The sequence below is a fragment of the Odocoileus virginianus genome, chromosome 7, assembly GCF_023699985.2.
Source record: "Odocoileus virginianus isolate 20LAN1187 ecotype Illinois chromosome 7, Ovbor_1.2, whole genome shotgun sequence".
Taxonomy (NCBI): Eukaryota; Metazoa; Chordata; class Mammalia; order Artiodactyla; family Cervidae; genus Odocoileus; species Odocoileus virginianus.
In genome coordinates, this window is record NC_069680.1 from 53,302,425 (window position 1) to 53,323,703 (window position 21,279).

General features: G+C 38.8%; 2 protein-coding genes across 8 annotated transcripts in view; one reads left to right on the plus strand and one right to left on the minus strand.

Moving 5' to 3' along the window:
* Positions 1–7,778, plus strand: part of NRBF2 (nuclear receptor binding factor 2) — a 38,129-nt gene extending 30,351 nt beyond the window's left edge. For all 4 annotated transcript variants that reach the window (XM_070470714.1, XM_070470717.1, XM_070470715.1 and 1 more), the window contains 2 exons: positions 2,704–2,744; positions 4,080–7,778. In XM_070470714.1, coding sequence (XP_070326815.1) covers positions 2,704–2,744; positions 4,080–4,790 — 752 coding nt within the window. In that variant the 3' untranslated portion in view covers positions 4,791–7,778. The remainder of the gene's footprint in view (positions 1–2,703; positions 2,745–4,079) is intronic.
* Positions 7,779–14,520: 6,742 nt separating this feature from the next.
* JMJD1C (jumonji domain containing 1C) overlaps positions 14,521–21,279 on the minus strand; it is a 308,159-nt gene continuing 301,400 nt past the window's right edge. For all 4 annotated transcript variants that reach the window (XM_070470721.1, XM_070470720.1, XM_070470719.1 and 1 more), the window contains 2 exons: positions 15,663–15,794; positions 14,521–15,418 (listed from right to left, as the gene is read on the minus strand). In XM_070470721.1, coding sequence (XP_070326822.1) covers positions 15,329–15,418; positions 15,663–15,794 — 222 coding nt within the window. In that variant the 3' untranslated portion in view covers positions 14,521–15,328. The remainder of the gene's footprint in view (positions 15,419–15,662; positions 15,795–21,279) is intronic.

Sequence of the window (21,279 nt, forward strand, 5' to 3'; positions counted from 1 at the left end):
TCAGTGCTGTGTGTGTGTGCAGAGTCAGTGCTGTGTGTGTGCAGTCAGTGCTGTGTGTGTGCAGAGTCAGTGCTGTGTGTGTGCAGAGTCAGTGCTGTGTGTGTGCAGAGTCAGTGCTGTGTGTGTGCAGAGTCAGTGCTGTGTGTGTGTGCAGAGTCAGTGCTGTGTGTGTGCAGAGTCAGTGCTGTGTGTGTGCAGAGTCAGTGCTGTGTGTGCAGAGTCAGTGCTGTGTGTGCAGAGTCAGTGCTGTGTGTGTGCAGAGTCAGTGCTGTGTGTGCAGAGTCAGTGCTGTGTGTGCACAGTCAGTGCTGTGTGTGTGCAGAGTCAGTGCTGTGTGTGTGCAGAGTCAGTGCTGTGTGTGTGCAGAGTCAGTGCTGTGTGTGTGTGCAGTCAGTGCTGTGTGTGTGCAGAGTCAGTGCTGTGTGTGCAGAGTCAGTGCTGTGTGTGTGCAGAGTCAGTGCTGTGTGTGTGCAGAGTCAGTGCTGTGTGTGTGCAGTCAGTGCTGTGTGTGTGCACAGTCAGTGCTGTGTGTGCAGAGTCAGTGCTGTGTGTGTGCAGTCAGTGCTGTGTGTGTGCACAGTCAGTGCTGTGTGTGCAGAGTCAGTGCTGTGTGTGCGCAGTCAGTGCTGTGTGTGTGCAGTCAGTGCTGTGTGTGTGTGCAGAGTCAGTGCTGTGCCATGTGTGCAGAGTCAGTGCTGTGTGTGTGTGCAGAGTCAGTGCTGTGTGTGTGCAGAGTCAGTGCTGTGTGTGTGCAGAGTCAGTGCTGTGTGTGTGTGCAGTGCTGTGTGTGTGTGTGCAGAGTCAGTGCTGTGTGTGCAGAGTCAGTGCCGTGTGTGTGCAGAGTCAGTGCTGTGTGTGTGCAGATAGGCTGTACAATCTGCTGTCTGGATAGGCTGTGGCAGCCCAACAGATTCATGATAGACTAGTAGTAGATGTTATTAAAAAGTAATAGATTCTTCAGATATTCTTAATTCCTTTTCCTCATCATTTACTTAGTGTTTACTTTAAATATTAGCCTCATATCATGATTGAAGGAAGGAGTTTAACCACATTGTTGGATTTTCTGAGACGAGTATTCTCTACTGACATTTCTGTCATGGTGGGCACTTGTTCCTGTTGTGGCTGTGAAGCAAATTCATGACCATGCAGACAGGTTAAAAACCACCACCACAATATTGTCATTATCCTCCAATTAAAATAAATTAATTTTTTTAATAATTTTTTTTCTTTTAAAGTAACTTTTAAAGGCTCAGATTTTAAAATGACACTGGGTAAATGTTTTAAATGACAGTGGACTTGAGTTCTCTGCTCTTTGGGAACTCAGTGTCCTTGGGTGTCTTCTGTCATGTTATAGTTTCAGGATTCTACAAAGGGAGGTATTCCATTTGGGTTAAGCATAGTTTTGTGAAACTTGCATTTGTTAAGAAACTGAATGTAAAGCAAGCCATAGTTCATACAGGGAGACAGATGTATGCAGAGGGAATGGGAGGGATGGCTAGGGAAATTTATCCACACTATCACAGTAAGAAATAGAATGTCTCAACAGACTTAAACATGAAGAAAAGGAAAAGAACTGGTCTGTGTGCAGTTATACAGACTTAATATAGGAGTAAAAGAAAGTTGAGGAAAAAAAATTTAATATGGGTGGAGCAAAGGCTGTGTAACCAGCTGTTTTCTGGTGGAGAGGGAGCACCCAGTTAGTCTGTCTTAGAGACTGTGGTAGAACCTGGCAGACAACAGTTCCAAGTCATGAACTTAGAAAATCATTAAAATATTTGGATTAAGAGTAGACAGAAAGCAGTGCCTGTAGTGTCAGCAAAAAGGCAAGAAGGAGCTTAATGTGTGAGAGATGCCAAAAAGTTTATAGTAAGGAAGAGATAAAAAATGAGGATTAATTGGACACAACCTGTTACTAATACTACTTGTTATTTTTACTGTTGCTAATAACACTTGTTATTTACACCCCATCTTGTTCCAGACAAGCTATAAAAGTGCTTACAGAGGAATACAACAAAATATAAAATCCATAGAAAGATAAAATGGGAAAGGGCTGGGAGTATAGTTCACAAATGCATCACGAGTTCTTGAAGGGAAGCATGGCTCCGTGCTTTCCAGCAGTTAGCTCATTTTCATAAATTTCATAATACTGCCTGCAACTGCTTATTATAAATGTCAGTGAGTTCTTCGGACTTTTAACTACCAAATTCATAGTAGGCTGATGATATAACTTAGAAACAATTCAATAAAATGATTTTGTAGGAGGCCAAAATGGTAAGTCTAGGTATTCATGTGGGTAAAATTGATAGTAATTGATAGTAATTGATAGTCAATATCTTGATATTTCTGTGAACATAATAGGATTTTGATAAGTTTTTGTATAATTTTAATCTTCCCTAATTCTGTTTTTCTGATTATGTCATGTTTACTTCCTTAACTGTGAAATCTACAGTGATTTTAAAAAACCAGCTCCTCCAGGTGAAGTGTGGGATATCTCCATTTGATTACCACTGATCCTCTTTTTGGGGAAGTTAAGAATCCTTTTTTAAAAAATCCTTTTCAGGAATAGGATAACTGTGTAGCCAAATTGCTTCTAAGACCAGTTCTCTTTGTCATAGGAAGAGTATTAAAGTAAGAGTATCTCTTAATCTTTTAATAACAAAATGATGACATATATTAATGTGCCCCCTTTTTTTTTTAAATCAGCATATCTTTCTGAAGCCATGAAGCTAACACAGTCTGAGCAGGTAAGACACTTTTAATATTTCCAACAAGGGTTAGAAAGGTTTTCTTGTGGAGACTTGAATCGTGTATAAAATAAAGGTCTTGAAGGGAAATGAGTTCTTGAATGGAAAAATGGCTTCTCCCAAAACACTGCAGTCAAAAAATACATAAAATGGGGAAGAGATTAGTTTTTCAAAAAGGAAATTAAAACTAAATGAATTGACATACACATACTACTATATATAAAATAGATAATCAGCAAAGACCTACTTCACAGCACAGGGACCTCTACCTAGCACTCTATAATGACCTGTATGGGAAAAGAATCTAGAAGAGTAGATATATGTGTATCTGTAACTGATTCATTTTACACCTGAGACTAATACAGCTTTGTAAATCAACTATACTCCAATATAAAATAAAGATTAAAACTGAACTACTGCTGATGGCATGCAGAAACAGCTTGTCCTTTTTTTCCTAGGGTTTTCTCATAGACCTTAGGTTGCCATGTGTGTCCTTTAGAGACCCCTCTTAATGCCTTTTCTGATATTTAGCTCACAGTAAGCAAACCAGCCTGGCCAAGGGGAAACCAGTTGGCCTTTCCTTTGCTTGTCAAAGATAGTTTAAATCCAAACCTGTCTTTTCCTGAACTCCTAAGCAGTTTTGGCACTTTTATTTCATCAGTGGCTTTACATTGTCTTCTGTGTTTGGGGAGGGCCTGCGTAGGGTTTTAAAATGCCTTTATACAAAGCTAAATCTTCAACCAAAGGTGATTTTCTGATAATAAAAGTGGCAGATATATAGGAGTTATTTGGTAAATCTTTAATTGACTTGAGAAGATCTGAGGGGATCTCAGTGACAGGGAGAAAATACCAATTCTGTAGAAGTTGTGTTCCATTCTGTGTACTTCCTTTTGACTGTCCAGAACTGCTTGTGTTAATCATGTAATATAGGCATGCATTGAACCCTTGTTGATAGAAAGACTTTAGCTAGTTGTAGAATAGAAGTCCAAACAGGAAATTTCCTGATTTTAAGCTGAGTAAAATAGCATTGCAGAGGGCTAAGGCACATTCAAAAAAGGTAAAATTCAGTGTGTTGATTTGGAATTGGAATAGGACTTACTCTGACTTCTTGAACAGTGTTTTGTTTATGAATAAAGATGGTAATTTACCTAGAAAGACTATTTATTATTTTGGAAAATGTTTGGCGTTCTATGGAATTGCAAACATAGTATAAATTTAAAAGATTCAAGTGATACTGACTTATTCAGAAAGGAAGATACTAGAATAGCATTTACTGGATATTACTAAAGAGACTTTAAAGAAAAGTTAAATTGTACCTTTCTTTCTGTGTAACAGGCTCACTTATCACTGGAACTGCAAAGGGACAGCCACATGAAACAGCTGCTCCTCATCCAGGAGAGATGGAAGAGGGCAAAGCGGGAGGAGAGGCTGAAAGCCCAGCAGAGCGCAGACAAGGACGCGGCTGCCCAGCTTCCGGCATCTCACAGACCCTCCGCTGAGGATGCGGACAGCCAGAGCCCCCTGCTCTCTCAGAAGTACAGCCCTTCCACAGAGAAACACTTGCCTGAAATTCAGGGGGTCTTTGACAGGGACCCAGACACACTACTGTTTTTACTTCAGCAGAAGCGGGAGCCAACAGAGCCGTGCATTGGAAGCAAAGCCCCGAAAGATGATAAAACAGTCATAGAGGAGCAGGCCACCAAAATTGCAGATTTGAAGAGGCATGTGGAATTCCTTGTGGCTGAGAATGAAAGATTACGGAGAGAGAATAAACAGCTAAAGGCTGAAAAGGCCAGACTTCTAAAAGGCCCAGTAGAAAAGGAGCTTGATGTAGATGCTGATTTTGTAGAAAAGTCAGAGTTATGGAGCTTGCCACCACATTCAGAAACTGCAACAGCCTCTTCAACCTGGCAGAAGTTTGCCTCAAACACTGGGAAAGCCAAGGATATTCCAATACCCAATCTTCCTCCCTTGGATTTCCCATCTCCAGAACTTCCCCTCATGGAGTTCTCTGAGGATATTCTGAAAGGATTTATGAATAATTAAAATGGAAGGCCATAGAAGAGGTAAAGAGAGGAAATAATATGGTAATCCAGCAAAAATAAAAAAGGGAAAACCACGTGCAAGGGTAGTCCCGGAGATGCTGCACCTGGCATACTGCAGAGAGGAGGCATTGACAGGACTTGGCAACAGTCACTGTGAAACATGTCGCGTGTCTGATTTACCGACTCAAGTTAATGATTCCAGACTTGGCAGATACTAAACTGTTGGAGGTTCACTTTCTCCTGATACAAACCAAATGGCTACCTGGAATAATTTTTTTCAAGCAACAATTATTTTTCTTATCTTCAGGGTTAAAATGTATAAAAGTATGTTATGTGTAATTAATCTATAATGCCATAAATGATAATGCAAAACTTAAATAATATGGTTGCCTGAGGGGCTGCCTTGTATTTGAAACATGCTTTCTATCATGCATTGACTGTATGCATCTTGTTATGCACATTTCCTTTGTCTAATAAGGTGTGTAAGGCACACCTTTCTAGAAGAAACTGTGCCACACTTTGCACTACTCGTAACATAATGATAACCTCAAGACTATCAGGAGAAATATTTAAATTTCCATTTATGAAGAAAGGAACCAAATTATTAGTTATGCTTTTTTTTAAATTACCAGTTTACATAATTAATCAGGGTGCATTTTAAGTTCTAACTTCTTTTGTTTATTGTGTAATGCATCATTTGAAAATATCAAGGAAATATCCTTTTGTTTTTAATGATGCACGAGTGGAAGTAATGCTAGTCGGCAGTATTTGATTGTAATAAATCAATAAAGTAATTGTATTTTATACCTTTGTTAAAAGCAAGTTTTGTTCAGCTTCTGTGTTGGAAATTTTGAACATGAATTTGAAGACATTCTGTCAAACAATTACTTCGATACATTAGAGATTTTCTTCATGTTTTGTAGTCAGCTACCTCTACAGCTACGGTGGAAGAGAACAAGGAAGTCGCTGAGGCCTCTGTGTACCCAGCCTTCGTGGGCTGGCACATAGGGACAGTGTTCAGGCTGGAGGCAGCCATGCCCCAGTTCAGAGCAGGGGTAGCGAAGCACTGCTTGGATCCTCTCTTCTCTTCAGAGTCCAGTGATGTTCCAGGAGTGGGAAGAAGAGGAAGGTGTAAGTGAAACATGAGGGTATAAGCCACTGGGTGTGTTTAAAGCATACACTTGGTTTATCTTGGGAGAGAGGCAAAAATATGGATGAAAAGCCTCTCCTGAGGGGATGGGGACCACTGGGCTGAGGGGATAGGGTTGGGCTCACATGTCTAGTGATGCAACCAGCAGAAGGACGATGAGATGAAGGGACCATGCAGAAGTTCCTTTTTTCCCGTGTCTCGTCTTGGTGCAGATGAAACCAAAAATAAACTTAGCTTCTTAAAATAGGGTAAGAGTTCTATTCTCTGTTGATTGTCCATCTCAGTGTTGTAGTATCCTAGACTCAGAGTACTTTGCTTGCCTGACCTTCCTCATAAAAGTTGAGATTTAAAAGATTGTGCCAATAATGACACTGTTATTAGCCTGTCTATTTCACTTTTAAAATGAGATGTTCTGACATGAACACTTCGTAAGACACCCTCCCTTTCTTCCCCTACCATCTCCCTCACCTCCCCCCGCCCCATTACTTTCAGCAGTTTGACATATTCCACAGGACCCTGTTGTGTGCATTTCCACTAACATACATGTTAAATGGGCTAACTTTACTTTTCCATTGTCTTTTTGAAGCATTTATTCACAATTTTTAGTACTTGTGTTTCATCTTGTTTTTAGGTTTTGTATTTGAGTCTATCAGTACAGTGTATTGGGCCAAAAGGTTTATTCGGTGTTTTCCATAAGCTGGTTCTGGTAGCACTTACTTGTCTTTGACATCACTCAGAACAGTTTTGTTAGATTGTATTGTGACAACTGTACATCAGTGTGCATTTAAAAAAATTTATCAAAATTGGTGAATTTTTGTGTAGCAATTGAGAATGGAAGAAAATATTTTTGACATATTATCCTTTATTATTTCAAGAGAGGTAAAAATGCAACTGAAATGCAAAAAAAGATTTGTGCAGTGTATGGAGGTGTTCTGACTGATGGAATGTGTCAAGAGGTTTGTGAAATTAGCGATTCTCATCGAACAATGTTCCAGTCTGGTAGACCAGTTGAAGTTGATAGCGATCAAATTGACACATTGAGAATAATCACCATTATACCATATAGGAGAGAGCCAACATATTTCAAAATATCCAACTCAACCATGAAAATCAGTTGCACCAGTTTGATTATGTTATTCCCTTTGATGTTTCAGTTCTACATAAGTTAAGCAAAAAAAACCTTGACTGTACTTCTGCACATGATTCTCTACTTAAATGTAACGAAAACATTCATTTTTAGAACAGAAATGGGCAATGTGACAGGTGATGAAAAGTGGATGCTGTACCATGAGGTAGGACAGAAGAGATCATGGGGCAAGCGAAATGAACCACCACCAACCACACTTAATTCAGGCCAGTCTTCATCTAAAGAAGGTGGTGATGTAGATATGGTGGGATTGGAAGGGAGTCCTCTATTATGAGCTCTGGAAAACCAAACAATTCCAACAAGCATACTGCTCCCAGTGAGACCAAGGGAAAGTAGCACTCAACAAATAGTGTCTGGAATTAGTCAACAGAAAGTACATCATCTGCCATCAGGATAGTGCAAGATCACATTTCTTTGATGATCAGGCAAAACTTGACTGGGAAGTTCTGATTTATCCACTGTACTCGCCAGACATTGCACCTTCGGAGTTTCATGTATTTGTGTCTTTACAGAATTAATGGAAAGAAATGTCAATTCCTTGGAAGACTGTTAAGGTACCTGGAATTTACTTTGCTTAAAAGGATAAAGTTTTGGGAAGATGGGATTATGAAGTTGCCTGAAAATTGGCAGAACATAGTGGAACAAAATGGTGATTAACATTGTTCAATAAAGTTCTTGGTGAAAACAAAAAATGTGTCTTTTATTTTTACTAAAAAATGAAAGGAATTTTTTGGCCAACCCAGTATGTGCCTTTTGACCAGATGACTTGGTACGTTTGCAGCAACCTAACAGTGTCTCCATGGAGTGAGTGAAAGTTGCTTAGTGGTGTCTGACTCTTGGCTACCCCATGGACTATACATAGTCCATGGAATTCTCCAGGCCAGAATACTGGAGTGGGTAGCCTTTCCATTCTCCAGGGTATCTTCATGACTCAGGAATCAAACCAGGGTCTCCTGCATTGCAGGCAGATTCTTTACCAACTGAGCTATCAGAGTGGATGCTTAAAACACTGTACCACAGGCATGTGGCCAATCTCCTAGCCGGGGTTTGTAGATGCTCTCTTCTGTGTAGCTTAAGGCCCTGAAAGGGATTTAAGGAAAACTTTCTTCCACTAAATGAAACTAAATTATGCACGTACTGGAAGTGGAGTAGACTCTTGTCCTTCCTTACTCGGTGGTGGCCTCTTGCTTTTGAACCCAGACAACTATCTGGGCATTAGAAGGCAGTCCTATGTTCTTACTCTCAGCTTTTCACAGAATGTCAACAAAAACATTTCTTTCAGAAAGTTAGTATGTAGTAACAGTCTTAGTATAATGTCATGGTAACCACAGGTAAGTCCATACTGAATTTAGAAACCATGCTAATGAGGAACTAAGATACTTTCAAAATCATTCTTGAAGCCATTGTCTATCCCTAGTGTTTTAACACAAGGTTATTGAAATAATGAAAATATTTTATCTCTAGATAATTCAAAACATTAAAACACTATCTTTCTGCTTTTAACACTGTATAGGTACTTTTTAAAGAACTGTAGTTTTTTTTTTTCATTTATTTTTATTAGTTGGAGGCTAATTACTTTACAATATTGTAGTGGTTTTTGCCATACATTGACATGAATCAGCCATGGATTTACATGTCTTCCCCATCCTGAACCCCCCTCCCACTACCCTCCCCATTTTACAGTATTAGTTTCAGGTGTACATATAGTGATGTTATTTTTATAAATTTTAGTCCATTTAAAATATCAGCTGTATTCCCTGTTCAGTATATTCTTGCAGCTTATTTTATTCATAGTATTTTGTACCTCTTAACCCCTTATCCTAGTCTTGGCCTTCCCCACTTATGTGTCCCCAGTGGTAACCCAGTAAGTAATTTGTTTTATCTGTGTCTGTTTTTGTTATATTTAATCATCTTTTAAGGTGATAACATATAGGATTTGTCTTTCTGATATATTTCACTAAGCATAGTACCTTACTGGTCCATCCGTGTTAATGCAAATGGCAGAATTTTTATTCTTTCTTATGGCCAAGTAATATTACATTTTACAGCCACACTGACAGGTGTGAGGTCATATCTCATTGTGGTTTTGACTTGCATTTCTCTGACTAGCAATGTTGAGCATCTTTTCATGTGTCTGTTGGCCATCTGTCTTCTTTGGAAAAATGTCTTTAAATTTACTATCCACATTTAATTAATGAGCTGTTTATATAGTTCAGATACTAACCTATATTAGTCATAACACAAGTATTTTCTCCTATTCAGTAGGTTGTCTTTTTGTGTCAGTGGTTTCCTTTGTTGGGTGAGAAATTTTAAATTTGATCTCACTTAAGAGCTTGTCTTTTCTCCATTGTGTATTCTCCTTTATTGTAGATTAGTTGGCCGTATATGTATGAGGTGGTTTCTGGGCTATTTTGTTGCATTGATCTTTGTTTTTGTGCAGTATTCTACTATTTCAATTACTGTAGTTTTGTAGTGTAGTTCAGAAGTCAGGGAGCATGATACCTTTGGCTTTGTTCTTTATTCTTGATTGCTTTGTATGGAACCTTTTTTTTTTTTTTTTAATGTGATCTTAAAATTTTTAGGATCTTTAAGACCTATTTTCTAAAAGAAATTGAGGCCCTGAAGGTAGGAGTTTTGTAAACTCGTCTACCAGCTTGGCAGCAGAGCAGAGCCGAGAGGCCTGGACCAGCAGCCCTGTGCCGCTTTCCCGGGGCCACGCTCAGGTTGTCTTCAGCTTCTTACCATGGCCCAGCGGCCTGGTCACTCACGTTTCTCTCAGGTGCGTACTCTCCCACTCACCCCAGCTACTTTTCCCCCAAGAAGTTGGAGACCACCCGTTGAAAGCTGAGCTTGTCCTTAAAATCGCTTGTAGAAATCGTCGTGTCCATTTTCTGTGGTTTTTATCTTTGAGGAGCTGTGATTGAAGTTTTGTTGTTTTAAAAGATGAACACACACCAGAGTGACGCAGTCTGCCACAGGGTGTATTTGCAACCTCTTTGAAAAGACGTGACCTGTGATAATAGTAACGGCTATTATTATTTACCGAATCATTCTAGACAGTGATCTTTGTCGTATTTTGTCATAATCCTAGTGTCGCCTAATTGAAGATCTCTGCCAGAATGAGTGGCAAGACTGTCTCAGGATTTGTCTAGTTTGTCCCAGCTGGAAGCCTGTCCTAAGTCACCGCTGACCAACGGTGCCACCTAGTGGATGGTGAGAAACCCTTGGAGTTTGTGGTGGGTTGCAGATGAACAGGAAATCATTAGTTGGTGTCTGTCAAGAGTGGTTTTGTATTTATGAATAAGCAAAAGAAGTTACAGGGGTGCAATATGAATACAGGTACCAGATATTTAATGAATACCACCATCCACTAGTACTATAAAATTATTTATATTGCCTTCATCAAAGTAGTGATGTGGTCAGAAGATGGGGAAATGGCTTCCTAGGTAAAGAACAAAGGCATGCAGTAAGAAATGAGAAACTGAGTAATCTTGGTCAGAATGAGGTCATGGCAAGACATGTGAGAAAATATTGGGCAGCTCACACGGATTGTCCTTGCCCTAGGAGTGAGGGGGCCAGGCTTCCTGGTCTTGAGGATGGAAAATACTTGGGCTATGTTTTCAAGGCTAGGATTTGCTCAGTAGCCAAAAGGGTCCTGGTAAGCTGGGGCGTTTTTACGGCCCTTTGTCTGGTAGACATGAAATTGGGGGGAGAAAAGGGGTAGTGTCTTCTCAGTATGGCAGAAGGTTGAGGTGGAGGACTCAAGATACAAATGAGATTGTCTTTAAGGTTAACAACTCCAGGGAGAAAAGGGATACAGTAAAGTTTAGATACTTAGTGACCTCATCAGGGGTTTCCAGAAGTAAATGACAGTTTTGAGAAAGAGGTTAGGAAAGGGAGGCTATAGAGGTTTGAGGAGCCAAATGACCTTCAGGCCTATCTTCCTGGAAGTTGCTTCTCCAGGTAAGTCTTGGTACTGAGAGTGTTACAAAGTCCCAGGACCCCTGTTGCTACCAACAGGTTTTCTATCGGCTTCAGATCATATTATTTCCCGGTTCTTATGAGAAAATGCCTGTGTTCAGGGAAGGGCCCAGGTATTTGAAACATGCTAATCACTGGTGCAAAATTCTTTAGTTTCAGGGTGAATAAAAACTAAAAGTGTGGAGGCAGTAACAGGGTCACAGACCAACTTTATTTAAATAATCAATACTCTGAGTCTTGTAAATTCTAGAAGGACATTTGCTTTGGTCTTTTAGGTTGAATAATAGTACTTGAATTTTTAAAAATTTTAAAGCATAAGACTCATTTGGCACAAAACTGGCAAAGGAATGAATAGGATCACGGTTCAAGACGGAATTAGACTTCGGTGTAATTTTTCAGCCCAGCTGAAAAAATAGCATTGCCTTTCCATGGTTGTATTCAGTTGCGTCTGACTCTTGGCCCACCAGGCTCCTCTATCCATGGGGATTCTCCAGGCAAGAAAACTGGAGTGGGTTGCCGTGCTCTCCAGGGGATTTTTCAGACCTAGGAATTGAACCAGTGTCCTGCATTGCAGGTAGAATCTTTGCCCACTAAGCCATCAGGGAATATAGCTCAGTGATAATAAACAGTAAATCTATTTGTGGGATTATAAAGCTACTAGAAATATTTAGGATTACATACTGGTTTTTCCCAACTAACATAATACCAGTTTTTATATAACACATAATCTATGCTCTGAAAGCAGAACAATACAAACAAAAGACTTCAGCAAGTAAACCAACAGTGGTCATCCCCTTTTACGCTCAGTCCTTTATACTGCTTGGTACTCGAGTATCCTGATAAGTCAGGAAAACACAGATGATGCAACTTTTAATTCCTGTGGTTTTAAAAAGTAATTTCAGGATGACTTTGTGTTCATCCCTGTCTTACCTTTTAATAAACCCTTTTCCCCAGAGTTCAGACAATAATGGAACTGCCACTTGGTTGAAAAGATGTGATTGGAACACCAAGACCAAAATGTGGACTCCCCAACCCAAGTGCCGTACGTGGAAGTGGGTGTGGTGGGTCCTGTGTAGTGCCTCAGAGATCCACGAGCCAGGACGGATCCCTGACTCCACATTGTAATTTCTAGAGCTTGTACATTTTTTTTAGAACACATAACCATATGTCACCAGGCTCAATTTAAGTGGGCTTACCGTTGCAACTTTAATTTCTCCTCAGGGAGGGTGTGTGACAGGGTGATTAAGTCACATGATAACCAATTAACAGATGTTTCAACTTTTTAAATATTAGTCCTAGAATTTGTTTCTGAAATTCTATAGCTTCACTGGATTTTGAAAGCTTTGACTCAAATCATCTTTTGTTGTACAGTCACTTCAGCTGCTTCAAAAATGCAGATTTACCCAAGCATGGTTAATATATAGGGAACAATTTGAACATAATCTTTGCTTAAGTGGGAATTCTGACTGCAGGAAAAACCATCCTGAAGTGTGGCACCTGAACTATCACTGTGGTATTGAGCCACACCCATCTACATTTGGCGCTAAAACGTTTCTTCTAGTTCTGATGCCCACTTCCAAAGCAAGCCTCTGGTTTTCAAGGTAAAGTGCCACACTCGCAGTGTTAATCTATTTGGTAAACATTTAACGCACGTAAAACGAGTACTGCCTGTTAAAAATGTAGTTCTGACAAATGTTGTGAATGTTATGTCCACATTCTGTTTCCCCCCCTTTAAGTCACATAGTTTTTATGCAACTTTTTGCATGGTGCTATGATTTTTAGGAATTGGTTATAATGGGATTCTGTCTCCTTTAGTAAAAGGTTATAAGGTGGAAAGGTTGAAGGATGGCTTTTTCCCTTTCTGGCTGGAAAAAGTTTGCTAACAAAGTTTTGTTCAACATTTGTTTCTGAAATGTTACATTTATTAGAAAATTTGGGTGAAAAGTTCCCATATATGCCATATACGGTTACTAATTTCCAAAGGAACTGCTGGACATCTTAGGCTGGCTAAAGTTTCATTTCAGCTGATTAAGAAAAGCACCTCAAGTGATCAGTGTCTCCAGGTATTTGACAGCAAAATAATTTGGTCTCGAACCACAGAATAGGGGAGAAGAGACTGCACTCCCTTGCCTGTCATACACCCTGGAAGGTGTCTATTGAACTCTGTCCTCCATGAGGATTTGTGATATTCACCTCTTAAAATGGTAGTCCTAGAAGCAGCTCCAACCCTCTGCTCCTTTAGAAGATGAGTTTGCTGATTCTATAAGTCATTGTTGAAAGTATGTTTGACATCTCAGCTAATATGTCTAGGGAAAGGGGCTAGAAGGCAAGTTAGTATGTCCCTTAAACAATTAGTATGTTTCACTGCCAGGCTTGATCAGGTTCAGCTTTTGTGTAGGGGTTGTAGCATGGTTAACAAGTGGCTCGAGCAACAGCAAGAGAAGCAAAAACCTTTTGGAAGAAACTCACCCAGGACTGGGCTCCTGGCTAACTTGAGGGGGCCAGCAGGATAGTCTACTCCAGAATTAGTATCTTGGGCTTGAAATTAATTTCACACCTAAATTAAATCTGATGGAATGTATGAAAACATTAAGCAAAAGATACCATTTAAGGAGTTGAGGCACTTTTTGAAAAATGGTATTAAAATATAATAAACTTACAAAAGCTGTGGTCATCAGCTCCTTTATTCCCATCTTTAAACCACTGGCCCTGCAGTTATCATCAATACCATTAACTATGTAACTGCTCACATCCTGGCTGAAACTTGACTGGGGCAGAGGATGACACAGCCTAAAATGGTGGACATGAGCAATAGAATAAAAAGTAAACTAATCTCGAGGTCATAATAGGCTACTGTTTTTCTGTTTGATATGATGTGCTTCCAGCTGGGAAAAGGTCATGCCTTCAACGCCCTGCAGGTGTCAGTGGAGGGCTGCATTTGTTCAGTAAAACTCAAAAGGTTGGGCTGATGAGCTTCAAGCAACCAAGTAATAGTCGTCAGCTATTAAAGCCAAGACTCCAAATTAATGCAGCTACCAAGGTCGCATGACGAGCAACAGAACTCATACTTAAGCCAGGGTGAGCGACTTCAGGCTCTTCCCTGCCTGCCTCCTTGGCTCCTCACACCCCAACTGTACATGAGCAAGTATCTCCGCAGTGAAAACACTTACTTGAAATTGTATGATCACAAAATCTCATAATTATGACTTATAAAATGTATGAGTTCCTCTGAAATAAATTTGTTCACAAATAACATGTTGGAGTTTTCTGTATTCATCAGCTGGGCCACAGGACAAGAAACTCAAGGCACTTACCTGTGGTGGCCTAAAAAAAGTTTATAAGAGGGCAGTGTTCCAGGAGAGGACCCTGTACAAGAAAATGCTGGTGAGTCGCCTTGATGATGACGAAGCCCCCAGAATACACATAGCAAGAGGGAGAATGCTCACACAAGCCTATTTTTGATAAAGTCCTTTTAATGGAAAATGTAAAACCCCTCTCAACTTTACAAAGCCATATGTAACACTGCACTTTAACAAATAAAAGCAAGCCAATGTTTTAAAAAAATACATCATTAAATGTATATATGTATATATTTACATAGCATATTAAGTTTAATATTTAGCTTTAAAAGTTCACATAAATTTTACCAAAATGAGACAATTTTAAATAAATTACACCTTTTGAAAATGTTTAATTGTACAGTCAATAGCTTCAACAAAATATTGAAGTGTCTGTAGTATCTACTTTATATACTTTATATTTTACAAATTTTACAATTATTTGGCAGTAATTTTCTGATTATGACATGTATGCTGTGCGATTCAGCAATTTCCCAAATGCAGGCAATAGCTGGTGTTTGTGTCCTATCCTCACAGTAACTGTCTCAATGTAGTGAAAAATATCAGTTATTTTAGTAAACTGTACAAGGTCACATTTACACTTGATCAACAATATAGCATAGAATTTTGTATTTTTTTTCCAAAAATAAATACATCATTTTAAATCTGGCATTTTCACAAACATCATATACACTATAATACAAAAACAGCCACGAACTGCTGCTTTTAAAATTTAGCTTGTTTTAATATTGAATCACAGGAGCTGTGACTTATGCTATACTGCTGTGGTGTCAGTAACAAGTAATTACTACATAGAGAATTTCTTGGCACTGATGGTTTTATGAAACTTAAGTCAGTGTACATACATACTAAGAGTAAGGAATTCCAGTTCAATGGTCTAAAAACATTAAACTGGACCACATCTAATTTTCTTCCATAGCTTCTACTTCATCTTCATGTATCTTCAAAGCTCTCACCATTTCCTTGACTGCATGATACAAGATATTTTTAACCTGAAAGAGATGTTGTATTTCTGATCACTTCAGCAGGAGATAAATTAACAAATGAAAACTGTGTCAGGAGTTTTAAAACAAACTTAAGCCAAAGTTAAAATGAGTCACACAATTAAATACTGGTTTGGTTGGTACTGTACTGTGACACACCAGGCAATGACACCCTAAGCTGTTATGCATGCATCATAATTCTGAATATAAAAAACCTGCAGAACAGGAAGTAGTTACAAAACTCATCTCTTACCTGTAGTTTATCATCGTAATTGATTTCTTCCTTCAAAAGTCTCAGTTCTTGTGTTAAATGAAATGACTGTACGAGATGTTCTGGAGACACAAAGTCTTCAGTTACCTGAATACAGCTGTGAAAATTCTGTACCTATTCCCCAAACAGAATAAAAGAGATGTTTTAGGAGGTGGGAATAAAGAGATGCAAAGTGGTTGTCTTAACAAGAGACAATTCACCAAAGAACTTATTTTCTCCAAAAACATCAAATGCATTTCAGAGTGGAACACCACACTTTATGAGAAAGTTTATCACTGCAAAGTTTCATGTAATGTGACTTCACGTAAATGGAATATTTTTAAATGATGCAAGAAAAAGAACTTTTCCAGGAATCCTTCAGAGAGGCTGATAATTGGATCCTAATTATCAATTTTGTCCAGGTAGATTTTCAGGTGTTAATTAAGAACAACAAAAACAAACCACTGTATCGAAGGTATGTTTTCCCCATCAGTGCAGTCAGTCTGATGTCTGATGTTGCTCCTTTGACTTTCAGCATTTGGTCGTTTCACTGTGAAGTTTCATTTCCTTTAATCTGCCCTCTCGTGTAAAACTTAAGTTTGATTATTTGTGAGGAACTGTGATGAAAACTAGTTCCAGAAAGATCTTCTGACTACACAGTTTTAGAAGTCTCCTAGGGTTTTTTGTGCCTTCCTTTCAAATCAACCAATTAAAGATATCCTTCAGTCTCTTGTGTTATCAATACAACCGTTTTTCCACTAGATCTTTTTCTCTTGACTAAATGGTTTCACAAGAAGCCAGTCAATATCATCTGTTATTTGTTCAGCATGTACAAACTGATTCTGCGCTTTACAATTTCTTTAGAACTGCTTTCTATCAATACTCAGGATAATGACAGAGAAAGGATCAAGCTTATCGAATCTGTATTATTTCTATGCTATAACTCCAGTGATGTTAATTAAAAGATATCATAAAATTCCTGGGAAAGGAGAAATAACTGAAAAACTAAGCATTTACATTTATTCTTATTTTAAAAAATATGAAAATAAATTTAATTGAGAGAACTGTGAAGGGGGAGATGGTAAGTGGGAAATAGAGACTGTGGAAAAAATCTGATAAGAGTGATGAAATTCCAAAGGGGCTGGAATTTCTCCTCTGGGCATAATGACCACCTGAACAGTTGCAGATGTCTTTATTCTTTAACTCAAGCACTGTGCCTCTACTGATAACTTGATAGCACATATATATTAAACATTTTCTTCATGTAATCATTAGGTTGTTGGTCCCTCTGGAGGACGCACATAGTGGATGCCTCACATTGTCAGCATCGCTGTACAGTCCCAGTGGGTCTTCATTATGTGTCTGTAGAACAGACGCTCTATCTCACAGAGCAGGAAACTATGCACAAGAGACTCAGCGCCTGCCCCAAGATACATCAGCCAGTAAGTGGCAAGTCAACAGGAACCCAGTTCCCGTGATCTCCTGTGTAGCAGAGATGCTTTACAATCCTGCATTAACTCAGTCATGCCAACATACACAGCCTCCAAATGCCCTGTCCCTCCTCACATTCAGCTGAACAAGCTGTGGGGAGTACAGTCAGTCTTTCTGAAGTTCGAGCCTTTAACTTTTAGCATGTGAATCTTTAAAAAAAAAAAAAACTTTCTCTTCATCAATATTCTAATTTTGTTCATACATCATTTGCCGCCCCCCACCCCCTCCACCTTTTTCATAGTCCTTTAGCCCTTTGAGCATATTTAAGATGACTGACTTGAAGTCTATGTCAAGTAAGTCTGATGTCAGAACAGTTTCTGTGGAGGTATTTTTCCCCTGTGAAGGGGCCATCCTTTACTGTTTCTGTGTATCCTCTGTGACTTCTGGTTGAAAATTGGGTATCTAAACATTATAATGCAGTAGCTACAATATTCTGGCCCCTCCGGAAAGTGCTGCTATTGACTGACATGGGTTGTAGTCATCCATTTGTTTTGTGATCTTTCTAAACTACTTTTGCAGACTGTTGTTTTTGGGTCTGATCATTGATGTCTGTGTTAGGTTAGCTAAGGTGTTAGATATTTCCTTAAAGACCAGAAACCAGATACCCTTTTCTTCATTAAGCAGGACCCTGGCCAATGTTTTTTTTTTTTCAATGTTAAGCTTTGAATTAGATTCTAGAACTGAAAAAATTGATTTTGTCGGTCTTAGCCAGTTTATGGTTGTTTGAAAAGCACTCTTAGATGATGAGTGTTTCCTGATGACCTCAAATTGATACATAGATTGCTTAAAGACTTTAGGGTTAGTTTGAAGAGGCAAGGTTTAGTTTTAAAGCAGAACATATTTGAACTTCCCATTCCACTTACCCCTTTTTGGACCATCCTGTGAGTCATTTTACATTTCACTTCCTTGGTAGATTGTCTCAATTCATACTTGCCTTCAAGGATCAGTTGTAATCATAAGTAGGTAATGTTTAGAAAATATAACTTGTTTTCATGGTACCATGTAAATTATCTGCATTCTTATGACTTAAAAGGACTTAGTCATAAGAATGACTTATTCTTAAGTCATAAGAATGCAGATAATTTACAAATTAGGAATATTATTAACTTACTGTGAATGACCAAACACAAATCAATTAAGCAATTAAGGAAAACATTACCAGTAAAGATTCTGTGTTAATTTAGAAAACAAAAACAAAAAAACTGTTGTTTAGAACTAAAAGCTACGCTAAACCTCAGGATACTAGAGCTGAGACAAAGTAAATCCTGGAGGTCATGATCCATCTGCTTTGTCCAAGGATAAACACAGGGGTTTCACAGACTCAGCCATGTTTGCCAACAGAAGATTTTTAAGCCTGCAATTCTAGAGTAGTTCTGAGAATATGAGGGCTGCTATGACACTTTCCCTCAGCTTGCCCAGATATACATCTCAATGGCCCTGCTGAGTCACCTGCGTCCCTCCCTCCCCTAGCCCCACGTCTTGCCAAGTGTTCACTGCTGACAAAGACAAGTGCATTGATTCTTCCCTAGCACTGCTGGAGTGTCAATTCATGTGCTCTCATTTGGTTTAAAGTTTTCCGACAGATGCCTTGGGTTTGCCAAGACTTTCTATTTGTGCGGTGTTTAAAGCATGGTTCCCAGACAGTAACATCAGAGTCACCGGGGAACTTGTTAGAAATGTAGAATTTCAGGTCCTTCCTCAGACCCACTCTGGGCTTAAGGTCTAGCATTACTGTTACGTCAAGCGCTCCAGGAATTCTGGTGTATGCTATAGTGTGAGAAGCACTGACTTAAGCTCTGGGATTATTTTTAAGGGCTATCTGTGGTTTGGTGGAAGTGTTGAAGCCATCAGTGAAAAGTTTTCAGGACTTAGTTTTAAGGACTAAGTAAGTTGTAAATAATTATGCATCTTAAGTCCAAGTTACACTGTGAATGGAGTTTGTACTTCCTTTTAGTTCTCTGTAAAAACCACATTACCACCACTTGTGAGTCATGACCAACACCCTTTCAACAGAGTGCAAATAACTGCACTGTCATTATCACACCATGGAAAGGAAGGAAGGTAGAAATGCTTGCAATTTTATGCCAAAATATGCAATAGATAAGTTTTTATTTTGGAACACTCAACAATTTAGTGGCAGAGCTCAAAATAGAATTTGCCAGTTTAGGTCACAGATGCTGCTTCAGTCTATTTAAGCACAGCATCTTAAGTAGGAGTGTGTGTGTATATACAGATCAGATACAAGTACGCAGAGATGCTAAAGCACAGTGACTTCTGAACTTTAAACAGGATTATTTTGCCCACTATTTTGAGGGAAAAAAGACTATTCTCTCCCCTCTCTCCCCCTCAAGAAAGAACAAGCAGTAGAGGGACAGTCACACCCCTGGACTCCTGGTGGTTCTCTGCTAACAGTGAACGCCCAGGGTAGGGGAACCGAGGGGAGAGGTGGAAAAAAGACTTAATTTTCACCGTCAACCCTTGTGTACTGTCTGAATTTTTAAAAATCGGATGGATGTTATTACATTTTCAAAAGAAAAAAGATTTAAAAAATAGCTGGGCTTCCCTAGTTCAGTTGGTAAAGAATCCACCTGTGATGCAGGAGACCCCAGTTCGATTCCTGGGTTGGGAAGATCCGCTGGAGAAAGGATAGGCTACCCACTCCAGTATTCTTGGGCTTCCCTGTGGCTCAGCTGGTAAAGGATCCACCTGCAATGTGGGAGACCTGGGTTCAAAAGATCCCCTGGAGAAGGGAAAGGCTATTCACTCCAGTATTCTGGTCTGGAGAATTCCATGGACTGAGTCCATGGGGTTGCAAAGAGTTGGACAAGACTGAGCAACTTTCACTTTTTCCTAAACAGCACTGAACTGAACGTCCACGTGAAAAAACAACCTCAGTTCACAAGCACTATGTACAAATAGTAACTAAAACGTAGGTAACAGACCTAAATGTAAGACTAACAACTATAAAACTTCCAGAAGAAAATTTAAGAGAAAGTTTTTTTTGATCTTGACCTAGCCAAAAATTCTGCAGATACAATAAAAGTATAAATAAAAAAGTTGATCAATTGAACTTCATCAAATTTTAAGAACTTTTGCTCTTTGGAAGACACTATTAAGAAAATGGAAGGATAAGCAAGCCACAGATTGGGAGAAGATATGTAAAAAATAAAAAGCACATATCAGATATAGGATTCTTAAGTAGAGCAGGTAGACACCCCCAACACAGTAAGTAAAAAGAACCCAATTACAAAAATGTATATATAAATGCACTGCAAATACTTCTACTCTGTGGATTACATTTTCACTCTCTTAATAGTGCTTTTTAAAGAAACTCTTAATTTTAATATATTCCAGTTTATGCATTTTGAAAAAAATGGGCAAATGTTTAAACACACATTTACCAAAACAGATTTACAGATGGCAAGTAAGCACATAAAAAGATATTCAACTTATTTAGATATTAAGAAAATGTTGTAAAGCCATAATGAGATAACAATGCATACATTCAGATGCTTAAAAACAAAACTGCCAGTAAATACAGGAAATGGAACTCACATGTACTGCTTTCGGGAATGGAAAATGGTATAACCATCAGATTTGCAGTATCTTATCAAGTAAATCATACACTTATCCTGTGACCAGGTTGGTACTGACCCAATTGAAATGAAAATCTATGTTCATACAAAAACCCTTATGTGAATGTGGCTTACAGTGCCTCTGTTACTAGTCCAAACTGAAAATAACACAAATGTTCAATTGGTGAACAGATTACAAAACCAAGTGACATATTTAAGCAATGAAAAACTACCCAGTAATAAAAAGAAGCAACTACTGATACAACAACATGGATGAAACTCCAATGCATTATATTGACTAAGAAAAGTCACACTCAAAGGCTACATATTATATGATTCCAATCATATGACATTCTTATAAAGGCAGGGCTACAGGGAAAGAAAATAGCTAAGTGGTTACAGGAATGTCAGGTAGGAGAAGAGTGACTAAAAGTCGGGGAGAGATAAGTGGAACATGATAGAAAGTCCAGAGATAAACTCATACACCTATGGTCACCTAATCTATGACAAAGGCAAGAATAGATAACGGAGAAAAGACAGTCTCGTCAATGAGT